Source organism: Ictalurus punctatus, chromosome 5 (genome assembly GCF_001660625.3).
Source record: "Ictalurus punctatus breed USDA103 chromosome 5, Coco_2.0, whole genome shotgun sequence".
Classification (NCBI taxonomy): domain Eukaryota; kingdom Metazoa; phylum Chordata; class Actinopteri; order Siluriformes; family Ictaluridae; genus Ictalurus; species Ictalurus punctatus.
The window spans coordinates 17991010-18011232 of NC_030420.2; the positions used below are offsets into that span (position 1 = coordinate 17991010).

At 37.6% G+C, this 20223-nt stretch overlaps 1 protein-coding gene across 1 annotated transcript; it reads left to right on the top strand.

Moving 5' to 3' along the window:
- The first annotated feature begins 4122 nt into the window (after window positions 1-4122).
- LOC108265125 (polyadenylate-binding protein 1A) lies at window positions 4123-13581 on the top strand. Its single transcript, XM_053680277.1, is given in 11 exon segments — window positions 4123-4651; window positions 6775-6944; window positions 7384-9550; window positions 9921-9974; window positions 9977-10129; window positions 10251-10359; window positions 11008-11098; window positions 11263-11528; window positions 11968-12101; window positions 12212-12250; window positions 12434-13581. Coding segments are annotated over 6 exon segments (675 nt in total). The 5' UTR covers window positions 4123-4651; window positions 6775-6944; window positions 7384-9369; the 3' UTR covers window positions 11350-11528; window positions 11968-12101; window positions 12212-12250; window positions 12434-13581.
- Window positions 13582-20223: the final 6642 nt, after the last annotated feature.

A 20223-nucleotide genomic window follows, 5' to 3' on the forward strand; every position in this document is an offset into this window, starting at 1 on the left:
ACGGTTTTATAAACATCCGTCACCTTCTTCCCCAAATAGCTGATTATGAAAATGTTAGAATATCTCAACAGTTTTCTAGCATACTGTATGTTACTGGATCCCAGATATGGTCATTCATCAAAGAAAAAAGGCAGCATTTTAAACACTATTCCACTTAGGGATTCTACGCACTATTCTTCTAACAAAAAACAAACAATCACACAAAACAAAAACAAACATGCAATTTATTACCATCGGATGTTCAGTTTGAAAATATTATGTCAAGTGGAAAATGTCACTACAAATTATGTCAGTGTCTTAATAAGGATTTCTTTCCTTTGAATTTTTTTTAAGTACCACTTAATTGATTAAATACATTCCATGGTTTGCCAATGGCTCATATGCTTTCATAATTGTTATTTGAGGGACAAACTTTTTTCCTTGTAGAATTGCAAAATGTAATAAACATGCAAACATTAATCCGTAGTAGTCAAGTCCCACACATATGTATGACTATGCAACAACAGATAGAATTATAGAATTGCTGACCTCTAAATATAGATGTTTAAATGCAATTTTTTTTTTTTAAAAAAAGGGTAATAAATGTATAGTGCACAATACAGAGAAATTGGTGGTATATCAATAACAGATGTACCACTGCACTGTTCTTGAATTATGATTATATTATGAAGCTGTAGTCCTGGGCTTAGTTTAAATAAGACTGTGTTGACATGAAGTTACTTTAGGAACAAAGCTACCTTAAAATTGTGGCTTTCGGGAAACCCCCAGAGATTCACATAGATTCTTTCTTGTCCATTCATGATGCTAATGTAGGATTTGGCAGACTCACTTATGTGTGTAATGAAACAGTGAGTTGATAGCAGAATGTGACAACCACATTCAGTTATTGGAGTTAGAACTGGCAATAAATCCATAAACTCACATTTCAGTTAAGCCTGGAATATGTCAAAGTTATTATTGATTGCTACTGTGATCTTTGTTACCAGCTACTGGAAGATTTTCCTGCTCAAGACCAGGCAGTTCTCAACTGATTTTTCTTGTGACCTGTGCACAAGAAAGATATTGTGCTTGTGTCCTTGGCATGGTAAACAGTCAGTATTACAAAACATATTTCAAAATAAAAAAAATAAACATTTGCCGCTTTCCAGTTTGTTGCTGGTTTTTGCTTGGCTTTGGCTTTGCATGCACGCTCAACTCACTGGTCACGGAGAGAGACAGAGAGAGATCACATAAAATATATGTGGAACAGCAGCACTCTTGTGTGCCACATTAGTCATTACCCCACTAGCTCATTCCCAGACCTCCCTCCCAGTACAGACCCATGTTAAACCATGCCCCCACATGCTATAAGCATGACCTTGTCTTGTAAATCCCATTCATGCAATGGTGTAAACATAACTGTCTCTGTTTTGTCTCTGTCCTTTTATTCTTACTTATTTGCTCACAATTTCAAACCTTTAAGTTGATTCAATTCAATTCAATTTATATAATGCTTAAAACAATGGACATGGTCACAAAGCAGTTTTACAAAAATCTGGCTTTAATTTATCCCTAATGAGTAAGCCAGAGGCGATTGTGGCACCTCCCTGAGATGAAACCTTGAGAGGAACCAGACTCAAATGGAAACCCATCCTCTTCTGGGTGACACCAGATGGCGTGATTAATTTCTCTTGAATAACTGTATACTATATAGTCAAAAGTGCTAATTTTGTTAACAGGAACTTGAGTATGATCATCATTTTTAACTTGAAGTCTATCATTCCATGGAAGAAAGAAAAGCTATCTTTGGGGAGTCTGTGTGGTACCATTCACAGTAATCTCATGGTGAGCTTTAGCAGTGATTTTCAGGTGTACAAAAGCTCCAAACAGAAGGGGGGCATTAGGATGGTTCAGGCATGTCCTAAGAGGATAACCGCTAACTCAGTAGTAGTAGTATGTGTAGCTCAAAAGAAAAAAGGGGGGAGGGGGGGAACAGATTCCAAACATCACAGTTTACCAAAACATTCTAGGTGCGTGAACCCTCCAGATCTGCACCTTTACCAAAGAGAAAATCAGATTACCAAAAGGTTTGACTAAACATATATGTTTTCAACCTAGACTTAAACACTAAGACTGTGTCTGAGTCCTTAATTGGAAGGCTGTTCCATAACTGTGGGGCTTTATAAGAGAAAGCTCTGCTCCTTGCTGTAGCCTTCATTATTCAAGATACCAACAAAGAGCCTGCTCCTTTTGATCAAAGCAGGCAGGGCAGATCGTAAAAGACCAGCAGTTTGCCCATGTACTGCAACATGAGACCATTCATAGGTCAATGGTAGTATTTTATAGTATATTATAGTAGTATTTTATATTTTATTTTTTATAGTAGTATTTTATAATCAGTGCAAAATTTTATTGGGAGCCAATGCAGTGTGGATAAGACGTGATGTGGTCATATCTTCTCGTTTAAGTAAGGACTCTGACTGCTGCATTCTGAACTAACTGGAGCTTGTTAATGGACCTATTGGAACATCCGAACAATAAGGCATCTCAGCAATCCAACCTTGTGGAAGCAAAAGCATGTACTAGTTTTTCTGCATCATATATTGACATTATATTTCTTATCTTTCTTATCAATCACTCTGAGATAAAAGAAGGCTATCGTAGTAATATTATCTACATGAGCTTCAAATTAGAGATTGGAGTCAGTAATCACACCAAGGTCTTTTACTGCTGCACATGATGTAACTGAAAGGCCATTCAGAGTTAATATGTAATCAGAAAGCTTGCTTCTATTTGCCTGGTCCTGGTATCCAGTGGACTTAGCATCTACTGTCTAATGATCTTTACACATTCCTTAACTTTATTAAGCTAGTGTCTCTCATCTGGCTTTGCTGAAACATATAACTTTGCGTCATTAGCAGAAGCTTGTGGAACACCAAAATTTACCTTTATTATGTATGGAGAAGTCACCATTTACATCTGCAAGCTGATAACAATCAGTCAAATAAGACCTGAGCCAGGAAAGAGACTTTTTTTTCAACTCCAACTACATTTTATACTCTATCAAGAATAATAACATGATCTCATGTGTTTTCAGAGTGTCTTGTGGATTACTAGAATGAATATTAAAGTCTCCAACAATTCATGTTTTGTCTACAGAAACAACCAGGTTCGAGATAAACTCTGCAAATTCATAAAGAAATTCAGAATATGGCATGGAGGGTCTGTAAATAATAGTTTTGTAGAATCAACTAGGTAGATTTAATTTTTTTGGCTATTTATCTATGTTAGATTAAAGAATTTAAAATGTATCAAATTACCTCAAAACTACTCAAATTATCAATAATTTCAGAGTCTATTAATTTAGCCCTTCCTGCACTAGTAGAGCAGGATTGGATTTTTTAAATTCTGTTATTGTTCCACTATTGTGAAACTGTGAAAAAGGACCTGGAATTTAAATATCACATTTAAAGCTGGAAAATAAACATCTTAGAATATCTTACTCACTTTCCATTGTACTTGAGATATGACATTAAGTAAATACTATGATGTATTAGATGTGCTAGTAGGTCTAGGTGTGACTGTTTGCACATACAGTACTGTGCAATAGTTTAGGCACATGCAAAGAAATGATGTAAAGCAAATATGTCTTCAAAAATAATGACATTTTGAAAAGAGAATAAAAATAATATTTAAAAAACTATAAACAGCAGTCAACAGTAATAAACTGAATAAAGTGAATATATTATGTGTTACAATCCTTCGCTGTAAAAAAAAAAAAACACAAAACAATAGTATACGGTACAATTTTCGCAGTTGTATTAGAAAATTAGCTGGTAAATTTTACTGAACATCTTGGAGAATCTTGCCACAGTTTCTCTTTTATTGCATGCAAAACCCAACAGCTTTCATTGTTTTTTCTTTTTTTTACTGACATACAAAAATTTTTCTGTAACATTCCTTTCTTTTTTGTTGGAAAAGTTTGACTCAATAATGCAGAAGTCATAAAATAAACATCTATGTCAAAATTTATAGTAAAAAAAAGGGGGCGCCTAAGACTTTTGCTGAGGACTTGCATGTTTCCTTGTATATGGCAGTGAGAGATAAAGGCTACTTTCTGACAGGGTGATTCTGCACATGCTCTGATATGTACAAGGGTACAACATACTAGATTGTACAACAGTACCTCCCCACTTTTAAGGTCTACAACTTCTACAATATTAATACAATATTAATTAATTACACCTCACAGAGTGTATTATACATATGACAGAACACTTTTAGCTAGTAAAATATTTTAAATGGCTTTTCTGATCACCTAGTAATCATTTCTTATTCAAGTTTGCTTGCACATAGCACAACACATTGTTAGGTATGATTATTGTCACGTAATGGTTAAGGACAGTGTACCTTGTGTGCAGAGTGCAAGCAAGGACTCTGGCAAGACTAGCTACAGCATAATTAAAAAGGAGAGCCAGAAGGTAACAAAGACATGAGGATGCCTGGGACATAAAGTGGCCAGCCACAGTTCAAAGCTATGCTGATCTTTTTATAACCTTCTCCATCTTTTTTCCTCCTAACAACTTCATCTCAAAGCTTCATGGGCAGTTCCTTGGTGCTCATGATAGCAGGATTGATCTGATCTGATGTTTTAGCTGTGAGAACTCCCAAGGTCAGTGATATTTATTGTGCACCCATGCAATTGGATACAGGTGGATTTGAACTTAACACAGATGTACCTTGTTTAACATGTGTAGTGTGAGTGCTTAAGAAAATTACATACCAGTCCAAATTTTGACTGTTAAAAGAAAAGATGTTAATAATTATCAATTAAACAGTTATTTTAAAATAATTCTGAGAACATCTAAAATATTTATGTAATTTTATATCTGTTGAGAGAACACTTCAAAAGGAGCAGAAAAAAATCATATTAGGATTGGGGTTGGATATTCCAGGGCTATAGGTGAAATGTAAAAAAGTAAAAGACATCGCCTTCCCAAACTTTAACTGTCCAGTTTCAGTGAGCCTGTGCTGTAACCTCAGATTCCTGCTCTTGGTGGACAGGGGTGTAACCCAGTGTGGTCCTCAAGGTTTTATGTGTTGTGCATGCTGAGATGCTTTTCTGCATAACATGGTTGTAAAGATCGGTTACTTGACTTACCATAGCCAAATTTCCATCCACTTTTTTATAGACAATGTTTCCATCCAATTGGCCTTTTACCACTAAAAGGGTGTGCATGATGATGCCATCCTTAAAAAAAAACAACTAATTGTCACATAAGTTTTGGTGTATCGCAAAAGAAATCTGCCCTTGAGCCGTTTCCATACATAAATTTGTGTATATCACAAATTGTTTACCTTTTGCATTCCGCATGTCCTCAAATCTTTGTAAAATGGAGAGAGTATTGAGATTATTAATTCAAATTGGCCGGCTTACTTTCATTTTACTTTCACAAATAATTGCAATTATGTGAAATTTCAGAATGGAGCAGTTGCTTGTCTGATAGGGCTCCAAGTAACTGCCCTTAAACGATGAAGCCCATGGGTCTGGGAGGTAGTGGTGGAGAGCTGCGCCCACATCGCAGGTTGTCACCGACCACTGGTTCAAACCTGAAAGCGGATTGACATTGGCCTGTACAAGCTGGCTACCTGGCAACCCTTACAAAAAAAAAACCTACAAGAATCCTGCAGGAATATTGTGCAGATATCCTACAGGATTTTCAGCTCATTTTCCTGTACAAATACCTGCAGGAATTCTATGAAGGAAAAAATTATATGCAGGCAGGTCCGGATTAAGAATTCAGACCCCCCCCCCCCCCCCCCCCCCCCCACACACACACACACACACACACACACAAACACAATATCAAGGTTTTTAATTTTAGGGTATTCTTTGTTGGAAACACCTTTAGCTTATACAGGATTCACACTGACAGGTTACCGCCTATGATCACAACCTGAAGGACAATATCAACACCTGTAGATATTCTCCATCATACAGGATTTACACCACATGATTGTAACAATGCTTTCCTGGACCAGCAGCAACAATAAAAAGACATTTCCCTGTGCAGTGTAGCCTAACTCACACACAAACACACATACACACAATCGGCAGTCGATCGTTTTGTGTGAATTACTCATCGACGCTCAAAGATGCTCGTCGACAAATCGCCGAAGGCATCACCGACGCCAGACAGATATTTGGCATGCTATATATCTGGAGCTGTCGGGTGACTCCACATCCTGTGGTGTGAAAAGTGTTGTCATTGGCAGTGACTGCGGCGATGAGCTACAGCCAATGAGAGAGCAAGCCATGGGGTGAGGTCACCGTGAGGAAGGGAAACCCAAGAAACTTATGGCAGAAGCATAAAGGGAAGAACCGTACAACTTTTTAACATTCAAAGAAAATGACAAGGACGAAGAACACACAGCAAGAAAGAAGATGGCAACAAGAAAAGTGTGGACACAACTCATGGAGCAAAGTTTAATTTAACTTTGGCAGGAGCGTGAATGCCTGTATGATGTCTCCCATGAGATACACCACAACCGGCCTAAGAAAGAGAAGAGGTGGACAGAAATCGCAAAATGCTCTTCAACAGCCAAATGAGCAAAATATATTGATTCAGTAGGTGCTAACATAGGGTAATAGTGTTCCGTACACTTTTCCGTATTCCGTTTTTGTACTTTTGGGGTTTAAAGCAGCTTACATGTCAGGACAACTGCTCCATACTTGCTTAACACATGCATAACAACTGACAACAATGCATTTTTTTTCTTGTTTTTCTCCTTCAGCTGAAAACGTGTAGACCAGGGCAGTATCCCTGTGAATGCAGGTTTCATGATTGATGAAACCAAAACATAGTGAGATTGGCAGCAAAGCCTTGACACCTAGGCAAAGGTGGATCGTCCTGGTTAAGGATTTCATCAAACCCTACATTGTTCACTGTCCATCTCAAACCACTGTAAGTTATACAGTCTATAAAACAGATTGCAAACATGTACTGATGAACCCTGATGTACCCCTGAATTTTACACCGTGCTTGTAAGAGCTATACAAAATGCAACTGTACATTATTACATATGTACTATGCTCTGTAGACTAAATCTGAATTTAAAAGATCATGTGATCAAATTTCACTGCAAAATTGGTTCATTACTATTCCTATATATTATAGGCCAAAGCCTTTGTTATAATACTTAAAGTTCTTTAAAAATATTGTTTTATTATTGAAAATGTTTGTTTTGTTTTTTTTCTTTTGAAAGATATTTGTGGTGTGTTGCAACAACAATTATTCATTAAAGATAATTACCACAATATTTGGTTCATTCTCTACATAATATGGTTTGCAATAACGTCTGAATATCCATCTATCCATTTTCTGTACCTTTTATTCTACACAGGGTCATGGAGAGTCTGAAACCCTGGGAATTCAGGGTACAAGGCGGGGGACACCCTGGAAGGGGTGCAAATCTATCGCAGGGCACAATTACACCCACACACACACCTACATACACACACACACACATGCACACACACACACACTATGGACAATTTAGAAATGCCAATCAGCCATCACTGCATGTCTTTGGACTGGAGGAGAACATGCCCAAAGGACGGGGAGAACATGCAAACTCCGCACACACAGGGCAGATGCGCGATTAAAACCCCCAACCCCGGAGGTGCAAGGCAAACATGCTAACCACCAAGCCACCCTCATCTGAATATATTAAACATAATTTTTCGTTGTTCATTAATGATAAGGTTTCCATGATACAAAAAAGTTAGCAGCAGTTAGCAGCGTTTAGCAGCAGTTAGCAGTGATTAGCAACGTTTAGCAGCATTAAGCAGCGATTAGCAGCAGTTAGTGGCGATTAGCAGCAGTTAGCAGCGATCAGTATTTCTCTTGTACATTTCCATCTGTGGTAAGTAGCCTTGTAATAATTTATCAAATAATCTTTTTTCTTATATTTTAATAGTTAAATGGGTATTCTGAACACTTTAGACTGTTTTTTATTTGTTTTTCTGTAATTTTATTATCGTACTGAGTATGGATGCACTGAATTGAAAATTCTTGGCCAAAGCCGAAGCCGAATATAATGAAAAACTTGGCCGAAGGCCAAAGGCCGAATACCGAACACGTTTTTTAATTTATTTTGCCATTTTTTTCACCATTGCATAAATTAAATAGTCAAAATGTGCTTTTTACTATTTTGTCTTGCTTTTCAAAGGAAAAAATCAATTACAAAAACTACAATTTCAAAATATTTATTTAACACTGAACTTTTTTTTTTTCATTGCAGCAGGCATAGGCTACCAACAAGGCACAATATAACTTTAAATAAATAAATGAGTAAAATAAAAATAATTTCATTGGGTCATCTTTGAGCCCCCCTTGAATAGTTGATGTTAGGCCTATAACTGACTGCTGGAAGAATGTAACACTCTGTAGTCTACAACAAAAAAGTGCATTAAAAAGTGCATTGACGAGAGTGCAAAAAATGGTTCTATTCAGTTCTATACGGCTGATTATATTGGGGATATATACCGCTCGCGTCCCTGTACACCTCGCGGAGTATTATAGTAGATATAGTGTAGTTAGATACGTTGTTAATGTTCTGTTCCTTGATAGGTTTAGTTAGTTTAAACTGTAGATTAGTTCATTTAGTTCACACTGGTTTTTCCGCTCCCAGTCCATGGTACTAGTTCAGGTTTCTTGTTTTGTGTTTTGACCCTGTTTTCTGTGACCGCGACTTTGATTCCTGTTTTGCCCCGTTTATGCCTGTTTGCTGATCGCCTACCCTTTGCCTGTCTTGACAACGTTTTTTGGATTACGATTTGGATTTGTCTGCCTGCCCTTAAATAAATACATCTTTACCTGCACCTGCTTCCGTACTCTACTCCCTTACATCCCTTGACGTGACAGAATATTCCGGAACAGAAACAAAATAAACACACCTGTCCAGAGTAAACATCCGAAGAGCACGTAGCTCGTGCATGTAGCTCATGCATGCGCGCGCCCCCTCATCGAGGTCGTGACATTCACGCGTCTCACTCTGGTTGCTAGGCTATTTGGTCGCTTCATCAAACACGTCATTGATCGGTCAAATTCATTCTGCCTGTTCACTTATTCGGCCGAACACCGAAAATGCTTTTTTTGCTATTTTCCACCAAATAATTTCGGTTGCCAAACATTCGGTGCATCCCTAGTACTGAGAAATGTAAGAACGTTTAGTCCTTTATGTTTTAAGATTTTTCCGATATCCAAGGAGAAAAGTATTTTTATTTTACTATACTAATCTTTGTCTATTTAAAACTGTAGGTTTAGTGCTATTGCTTTCCTCCATCACTGAGGGTTTGATTGATTTATTATTTATTTTTTAGGTAGAATGAACCGTAAAATGATGGCCACACTGTATGTGGTTGATCTGCACCCCGATGTGATGGAGCCTATGCTTGCAAAGAAATTCAGCTCTGCAGGCCACATTCACTCTATCTGGCTCTGCAGGAACTGGAAGACCCGCTCCTCACTCGTCTACGCTTGCATCAACTTTCAGCAGTGGGCCAACGGTAATACAAACCACACAGGATACTGGAGATCACTGTTCCATACACCATTTCTACATTTTATACCAGTTTATAGCCTACTTAAGGCTACGTCTCTAATTTATGTTTTATTTGACTGTTTTATTACATGGATAAGGTCAAGTTATGTGCCTCATAATGACATGAGGTTTTGTTGAAAATTTTTATGAGTTATTAATTTTTACGAGTTATTAGAATAAATACTTCAGTTAAAAGTGCAATTAAGCTAATTAACCAAAGCATTTTCACAACCTTTCTTATCCATCTTTACCAAAGGTGACAATAATTCTGAAAATGACTTTACCTAGCCTTTTTATTTGAAATGAATGAGGTGTAATTAATTTTGTTCCCTCAGCTGAGCGAGCATTGGAAATGTTTCATCTTGAGCTCCTTATGGGATGGCCCATGCGCTAATGTGGTCTCAGAGGGTTTCATCTCTGAGGAACTCCAGCAATAGAAACCTGTTCATTAAGAACTTGGACAAGTCGATTGACACCCTGACCCTTTTTTACACCTTCTCATTCTTTGTGAAAGCCCTGTCTTGCAAGATTCGGGCTTTGAACTGTTTGGATCTGAATAGCATCTGTATAGCGTGGTTAGCATGCTTTTTATACTAAAGTCCTGTATTAGTTCTGTTTAATATAAATTGTGTGTTGACATGACATGTTTCTCCTATGGGTTGTAGGTGATGAGAAGGGGTTGAAAGGGTATGGCTACATCCATTTTGAGTCTGCTGAGGCAGCGGACTTGGCGATGAAGAGACTAAACGGCAAACTGTTGAACGGCTGTAAAGTGTAAGCCATGTGTAAATTACTACATTTTAGCAGCCTGGGTTCTAATGTCAGGGTTCTTTTTACTTTTGCTCTTTTGTGTTTAACTAATTCCATTTGATTTTTATTGAAATCCTTATATTGTTGATATAAAAGTTCTGTTTGGTTATATGAGGGAATTTCAGCCAACATTAGCTTGTAATTTTGGTGGCGTAGGCATAAAGACTAACAGCAGTGTTTAGATAAAGATTCTAAGAGCCAGGCCTCTGTTGTGTTACAGCTTCATTGAACACTTTAAGTCCCGTGAGGAGCTCGTGGCTGAAGCGGGCTGCTAGGGCAGGAAGCTGGTACACATGGGTGTGGCCTAGCAGACAGAGAAATGTCAGGCTTACCCTGCCCATCAGAACAGGCAGAGGATGGCGAGCATGCATGTTAATAACATATAGAACATCTACCAACCCATGGTGTACACATTAAAAAGATTCAATATATTGATATTGCAGTTAAAGGGGTCACTAGCTGCAAAAGAATGAGAACCACCTCTAGCTACCCCAAGTTACTTCAAGAGGCTACTGCTAACTGGATATAGCTAACTGCTAGCTGTGATGATGATCTGACAGAAACAAGATGAAATAAAGTGTTTTATCTGCTGTGTGTATCTGTGTATTACAGGCTCAGAACCTGGCTGTTTCTTACACCCCCAGCCAGAAGGTCGAGCACCACCCAGATCTGCTCTGGACTGCACAGACCATCCAGCCACAACGTGAGTCACAGCTGTCTGATTGTATATCAGTATTACATTTGTCATACAGTGTGTGTTCCAGTCTCTCCACGGCTGCATAGTGGCTGAATAGTAATACTATAGCAGGATATGGTTTAGGATGAAGCCTGTAATTATGTCTTTGTTTGGTGCTTTTTTCTGTTCAGATGTCCAGAATATATCTGATGTGGTTCAACCTGCACCGGTGCATCAGCAGACCGGTGGTACTATCACAACAGAAGTGCCATGTTTAAATGAAGAGTGTATAAGCATCACTACATCAACATCTACAGATACTGTTCCAGTGGCAGACACAATGCCAACTGTAGAAACAGTTTCACCTGTAGATAGTGTCTCAGCTGCAGATGAGGTTCCATCTCCAACTCAAGCTCCAACATCCATCAGTGAAGTGCAGCAGGACAAGGACACAATGGTAAGAACAAAACTCTAATTGTGAAATTATAATTTTGAGTCATAATAATGTTTGCAGAATGTACCCACATATCCACCAGTTGGGAAACGTCTGACTAACTACATGTTGGAGTCATCTCCTGTAGTTGTTCCAGTTCCTGATGCCGCATGAGTCTCACACTCATATATGTATTCACACACACAAACACACATAAATATGGCTCATATACACTCCTGCTCTGCAACTCAGTGATTTAATGCACTTTATTTTACTTCCCCATTATGGTTTGGGAAGTGTTTACTTGTGTAAAGCTAAAACTCCTACAAACTTTCCACTCCTCTTGCTTCTGTTACACAATAACAGTGTATAGAACGAGTCTGGCATCTAAGCCCCGCTCATGTTACATGATTTGGATGGCTGGCACCATTCACTGTTTCTCTCTCTCTCTATCTCTCTCTAGATGATTACATGTTACTTCTGGTTGAGGAAATCCACCCGACTCAGGCTAACAAGGTCACCTGGATGCTTTTGGAGGGTGTGAACAATTTTGAGATCATGGACATGATTGGATATCCTGAGCTCCTGCGTACCAGGGTGAGCACACACGCACATAATATTTTAGCAATTATATTGTTAAGTGGTTGTAGTAACAAATGTATATTCAAGCAATATACAAAGTGTTTCATATCTGATTCATACTTCAGGACACACTCCTGAAGGCCAGGGAAGCTGGTTATAAGCAGGTGAGGATTTTTTATGAAAACTGGACATGTGCTGATAATCGGTTATGTGACACATAAAAATATTTCATATTTAGATTTATCATTACAACATAGTTTACACAGGGATAAAAAGTTCCATTAACAAAGCAGACACACAGACACACATACTGTGTAGACTAAAATCACTCTGCATTTCTATTTCAGGAAACCCTGTATATGTTATTTAACAAGAAGAAGAAGAACAAGAAAAGAAAGAATCAATAAACATTGCAACTAGTATTGCACATATTATTAAGTAATTTGGATCTTGATTATTGTCTTTTATTTAGAATTTAAAGATTGTGAATGAATTAGCTCCAGAGTGTTAAAATCTTAAGTATTAACTGAGAAGAATTAACGTCACAGAGTCAAAACTCAGAGATTAAGTTGTAAAAGGCTGAGTTAGATAAAGAACAGAGGTTTGACCTGATTGCTGAGACTTCATCAGAAAAGGGGGAATATTCTTCAAATAGTGTCTTGTCAAATCTGAGAATAACTTCTCTAATAGACCATGAGCACCCTAGTTATCTCAGAAATCTCCATCCATCCATCCATCCATCTTCTACCGCTTACTCGTTCTTCAGGGTCGCGACTCAGAAATCTGAAATGATCTTAAATCTGAATGTACATGACATTATATTGGGGACTTCACTAGAGATTTATGAATGGGGTGGGGGGGTCTGCGCAGCCCCCCCCCCCCCCCCCCAATTTTTTGAAGCCACCAAAACATTTTTCTATTCATGTATATTTTAGCGTAACAATGGGTGTAAAATCTATAGAAACAAGGTTATTTTTGGTCAAGGTATACCTGTCTCATAATTTGTGTTAGAGACTGATCTGATATGACTCACTTAAATTATATAAAAATAAAGAAATTCCACAAAGAACAAAGAAAGTCCACTTCGTCCCCATCCATCCAACAAAAATGGCAAAAATGGCTGTACTATGTAGCCAAAATACTTTTTGGATTTTATTTAGAGAAAGTGAGTGAGACGTTGAGTGAGTAATCAACATTACATTAGTGCACACTGTCTTTGTTAATTACATTAACTACTTTTACATGGGCAGTTATAATCGAGCTACTGTGTAGTCGAGCTACAGTCTTATTTGTCTGTCCGGGTATACAAGACACGATGTGTAATCAAATTATTGATACGGTTTGGTGCAATCCCTTGTGTTGCACATCACCACTTGTAATGATCTGGGAGTATTTCCCATTTAGACCAGGAGGCAGGGGTGCAACTGCACATTTGCTGAGGGGTATGCAAGATCATTGTTGTTTAATGAGATGTGTTGAATAAAGACATGAAAGATTATAATTGTTTCTGTGTTGTTATCTTTAGCACATTGTGTTTATCTATACTTGTGATTAAATGAAATTTTATAACCAATTAATGCAGAAAACCAATTAATTCCAAATAGTTCACATAATTTTTCTTGCCACTGTATATTCTATCCCCTAACCCTAAACTTTAAGAATTTCTATGTTTTCTTGAATTTCTATGTAATCCTTCAATTAGTATGTTTTTTTTAAGCATTTTGTTTTATAGGGATGCTTAAGTGTTTGTTTATAGCATAATTATATGTGTATAATATAGAATAGGCCTAATGAATAGTCTTCGTATATAATAATGTGCAAATATACTATTAAATACTGGTTAAAAACAACCAAATATATATATTTTAAAGTTCTTAAAACAATTAAAAACAATTAAACTAAAAGATATGGTAGATCAGGTCTTTAAGACACATCTTTTTTTATGAACAGCTGTATACGGTTTTATTTGCTGAACAGTCAATTATTAATACAATTTTATCTGCACCATTATTTTCAATAGAAAGAGAAGCAGAAAAAAAATGCTTAATTGTTCCAAAAGTCAATGACCTCTGGAATTATTCAATTACATCTGGATGAGGTAATAATTTACTCACACCATCCACATTCACAGGTTTCTGATATCGTGTTTGACTGCACGCTGCAAGACATAACCAGCTCATCTGCATTAACAGAGGATGAGGCATAAAGCCCAGTAACTGGGTTGTGTTTGGTGGGAGGCTCAATTTTAACAATCTCCTCAGTTTCTCTCAAATGTAAATCAAACGCCCATTCACAAACATACCGTAATACTCCGAAATAAACTGATATTAACTTGAATCACTTTGTCCTCTCAGGCAACAACGTTAATTGTTGATTAACTTCAAGACTTACAGTGATAAAAATGATAAGTTAAGCTTACCATCTTTGTTTATTCACATGCTAAATATCTGGAGCTGTCAGGCGACTCCACATCCTATGGTCAGGCCTGGATTAAGAACTCAGAAGCCCATGGGCACAATGCCTTGTATGGGGGTGTTTAATTTACATTCAAGAGAAACTGAGGAGATTGTTAAAATTGAGCCTCCCCACCAAACACAACAGGGATGTGCAGAAGGGGGGCTCTGGGGGCTCAAGCTCCTGTACCTTTTCTAAATTATTTAAAAGTACCCCTTTCAATATTAATTAAATTATATTATGGAAAAAGCATTTGAATTCAAATTAACATGAGAGTGTGCACAAAACAAGAGCAAATTAATCACAAGAAAGTCAGAGAATTTTCCTATTTATTTGTCCGACTCGAGTCTGCAGTCATATAGTCTCGATGTCATAATAAAATTAGCTGTATTTGCTAGTAAGCGAGCCAATGTTTGCTAACCGCTGTGTGTAAATAATAAAACTAGCAGTGTTTGCTAGTAAGTGAGCTAACGTTACCCTAACCGCTATGTGAATAATAAAATTAGCCGTTTGCTAATAACCAAGCTAATGTTGCACTAACCGCTATGTGAATAATAAAATTAGCCCTGTTTGCTTGTAACTGAGCCAACGTTGTGCTAACCTCTATGTGAATAATAAAATTAGCCGTGTTTGCTAGTAAGCAAGCCAATTTAATAAAACGGGACTATACCTCTACAGACACACAACGGATAGTAATGGTTGAATTTGTGCATTCGATTATCGGCGCGACAATCCCTGTGTGACGTCATCCCTGTGAATGGAATCTTTTCTTGAAATAGATTAATTTACTGTCCCTTTCTGTAAACTACATAGTTACACCAGTACATGCGAGCATGTGCACTCTGAGCCAAGTGACGTGAGAAAATGGCACTTTTTAATGCATAAGTAACTGATGCGCTGCTTTAAATACAAATATAGTGTAATTAGTTACTTTAGTTATCAGTCACACAATAATGTAACACATATGCTTTTTCTGAGTGTGTGTGAGATACTGAGAGATAGCAGGTGAGTGGTACTGTACGTCTGCAGGCCCAATTTATGAACAGTCCACTGGGAATTCTCCTGATCAGCCACTCTGGTTATGCCCCAATGGATGGATCAATTCACCATTTTTTTTGCATGAATGCCCTATTTAAGTATCTACATAGAACTTATGAAAAAAAGATCATGTCGACACTTTTTAAAAAAATCAGTTTTATAGATAATTTGCATATCCATCAGCTATATCAGTAAACATCTCAATGCGCTAAACTTTTTATAACAAAAAATAAATAAAACCCTTGGATGGAAACGTAGCTAAACAGCTAATAATTTTTGGTTCCCAGAACATACCTTTTTATGGTTTGTTTTTAGTGTTAGCCAGGAAAGTTTTCTTTATGGCAATAGAACATTATTTTTAGATTTGAAGAACGGTCCCCTAACATTCTCTTAACGTTCCCCTAACATTCTCTAAACGTTAATCTAACGTCCCGTTAATGTTCCAATAACGTTCTCTTAACATCCCCCTAACATTCTCTTAACATTCCCCTAACATTCTCTTAATGTTGCCCTACATTCTCTAAATGTTCCCCTGACATTCACTTAACATTCTCTAAACATTCCCATAACAGTCTCTTAACATTCCCCTAACATTCTTTTAACGTTCCCCTAACATTCTCTTAAGGTTCCCCTACATTCCCTTAACATCCCCCTACATTCTTGGTACATTCTCCTACATTCTCTTAACGTTCCCCTACAATCTCTTAACATTCCCCTACATTCTCTTAATGTTCCCCTAACATTCTCCTAATGTTCCCCTAACATTCTCTTGATGTTCTCCTAACATTCTCCTAACATTCCCCTAACATTCTCTTAACATTCTCCTACATTCTCTTAACGTGCCCCTAACATTCTCCAAACGTTCCCCTACCATTCTCTTAATGTGCCCCTACATTCTCGTAACGTTCCCCTACATTCTCAACATTCCCCATACATTCTCTTAACGTTCCTCTACATTCTCTTAACGTTCCCCTAACATTCTCCTAACATTCCCCTAACATTCTCTTAACATTCTCCTAAATTCTCTTAACGTGCCCCTAACATTCTCCAAATGTTTCCCTAACATTCTCTTAATGTTCTCCTACATTCTCTTAACGTTCCCCTACATTCTCTTAACGATCCAATAAGATTCTCTTAACTTTCCCCTACCATTCTCTTAATCTGCCCCTACATTCTCGTAACGTTCCCCTACATTCTCAACATTCCCCATACATTCTCTTAACGTTCCCCTAACATTCTCCTAACGTTCCCCTAACATTCTCTTAATGTTCTCCTACACTGTCTTAGTGTTCCCCTACATTCTAAGAGAATCTTATTGGAACGTTACTTTCCCCTAACATTCTCTTAACGTTCCGCTAACATTTTCTTAACATCCCCCTACATTCTCGTAATGTTCCCGTACATTCTCTTAACGCTCCCCTAACATTCTCCTAACGTTCCCCTAACATTCTCTTAATGTTCTCCTACATTCTCTTAACGTTCCCCTAACATTCTCTTAGCGTTCCGCTAACATTCTCTTAATGCTCCCCTACATTCTCTTAACTTTCCCCTAACATTCTCTTAATCTGCCCCTACAATCTCTAAACAGTCCCCTACATACTCTTAACGTTCCCGTAACATTCTCTTAGCGTTCCATGAACATTCTCTTAACGTTCTGCTAACATTCTCTTAATGTTCCCCTACATTCGCTTAATGTTCCCCTAACATTCTCTTAATGTTCTCCTACACTCTCTTAATGTTCCCCTACATTCTCTTAACGTTCTGATAAGATTCTCTTAACTTTCCCCTAACACTCTCTTAACATTCCGCTTTTCTTAACGTTCCACTACATTCTCAACGTTCTCCTACATTCTCGTAACGTTCCACTACATTCTCCTAACGTTCCCCTAATATTCTCTTAATGTTCTCCTACATTCTCTTAACGTTCCCCTACATTCTCTTAACCTCAGTTTTCATCATTTATTTTTTATATTCATACATTCATGCATCATTAATCATAAATAAAACAAATGATTCCAAATAAATAAATAAATAATCTGCACACAATGTTTTTGTTGGTCCACTGTTTACATAACATGAATCTGGGGACATTCATAAAAGTAACTATGATTAAATTTTTTTTTTTTTAAACATTAAAACCTTTTTGTATATATAAATTTGCAAGAACTGTATCATTAAAAAAATAATTGTAACTATACTAAACCAATCAATTTTTAAACTTCTGATCAACTCTCCACTTGAAAAAACAGGTTCACTTCTTCCACCACCATGTAAGTTAGGCCTAAATGTAGCTACATTAGATTAAACAATCAGAATTAGATTAACAATTAAATAAATAAATTAACTTTACTATATAGGCCTTTAATATCATGAACTTTGCACATGGTTGTGTCTTTGGTCTGATGTTACACATGCAACAGCAAAAAAAAAAAAATCAAAATCTTCTTAAAAATAATTCTTAAAAAATTGTGGAAACATAAATTGTGACATAATTCAAATGAAAATGCAAATCATGTATTATTGTTTGCATTTTCATTTACACAGACTTACAGTGTATGCCAAATTTCAAATGGAAACTTAAAATCAATTTGCAATTGCATTTCCCGCATGTTATGCGTTTTGAGCCTGTCATATTGAAATAGCAATAGCAATTACCCCGTTTGCTATTTCACTTCCTCAGTGTCGTGTACTGAGCCTACCAAATTCGGAATCACAAGTCCTTTCGCATTTGCATTTCTTATGCCTTGCAAAGAAACCTGCCAATCAGTGTTGGGGGCAGGGGCGTTAGCTTAACTATTAATCGTGCGGGGCTGAGCCCAGATTCTTCTCCATCAAAATTTTTTTTTAAGGTACTTCTAAAAAATTTGAAAATTGGACAAAAAAGTTGAATTTATCATAAAACTGGCCTCAGATGTTATTACTGTTTGCAGGACTACCAGACCGATAAAACATAAAACTTTTTGGCTATCTAACACAAGACTGGCTAGTTTGGGGTCGCTAGCCAAGGGAAGGCACAACTAAGCTATTATTGAATGGGTTTAGCTGCTACAGTGCCATGCAAAATACGTTTTCTGTCATTATGTTCTTCTCATATCATGTTTATGTAACTTATTCACAAACTCATACACCTTGTTTTCCTGCTCAGCATGAGAGGATGTTAGTGTTTCAGTTTCAACCCATTTACTGGTTTAAAAAAATTGGCGTATTTCCACTGAAACTGACTCAAACTGACTGACTGACTGTGAACTAGGGTTTGGCAGAATTGAGAGCTGTTAGCCAATAAGACACGAGTATTTCCATGTATTTTCCTGTAAACGCCGTCTGATTGGTCTCGCCTCCATTCACTGAAGATACAAAATTACAGGCGGTCTTCTTTTACTGACATTTAGTTACGTTGTGACAAACAGCTTCAAGAAGAGAATTATTCGGGGCTAAAGAAAAAATATTCGGGGCTACAACCTTGAATGCTTAAGCCAGGTTACGCTCCTGATTGGGGGTGGGAGTATACTATGGGCGTTTTTGTATTTGGAAGTGACATCACTCACAGTCGACCACATTTTAGACTGCCTTGCGGTCACCAGACATTTACTGCACATTTGAGATTCTCTCTTTTATTTCTCAAAAAATAAACTCAGAAAGGATCAAATGTGTATTGTCTTAACCTGGAGTGGAACGAGAACAATGTACAACTGAATATATTTTTCATTTTCTTCCCAAAAAATCCCCCTGAAGCTAATCTCTCAGAAACCCAGGTCACCAGCACTTTATAGTAATAGAGTCCGTAAGGGACCATCTAATAATTGCATGACGTGGGCAACTGTGTTACATTAGGGCTGCTGAAGTTAAGGAACTTTCAGAAATGGGACATTAGCCTACAGCATACATGTCAAACCCAAGGCTATCTTGTTTTATTTGGCCCACATGAACTTGCAAATAATATTAAAATGGCCCACAGAATAACTACTATTCAACACAGCAAAGCTGTAGCCTAGCCACTGTATAGTGCACAAGGGCTCATGTCTCATAGAGACCTGCTGTGTTTGATGCAAATTTGACTAGGCAGCCTCAGCCAGGGTACCTGCAGCTATTAGTATGACCTCTCAGAGGGAAGTGCAGGTTAAGCACTGAGACCAGTACATGGAACATTATTAAATGCAAGCTCCCTTAGTACATGGACATTTCAAATGGAAATAAATGGTATGAACAAGTGTTTAGCAGATGGTGTGCACTCCATCATATGAATGCTGTGCACTGTCTGGTACCTAATGAATTAACCATTCTGCAGTCACTGCCAGACAAGGGAAAATCTTCAGATACATTGAAAGTATACCGTATGTAGCAGGACAATTGATGGTATGTCACTAGGCTCTCATAAACTTGTCACGAGCCCAGCCTTGGACCTCACCCTTGTGTTAGAGACCTTGAGGTCCTTCCCTCACTTCAGCAATTAGACTCGGAGAGCTGCAAGCTTAAGCAATAAGCCCACCCTGCATATGCTGGTAGACAGATGATGCAGTAACTTTGTGGCCAAACCCAAGGTCATGCCTGAGTTTTATCATCCACATTTTTAAACCTGTCAGTTGACCTTGCAGCATTCCATTAGCAAGGGTGGGCAATCTTATCCGGAAAGGGCTGGTGTGGGTGC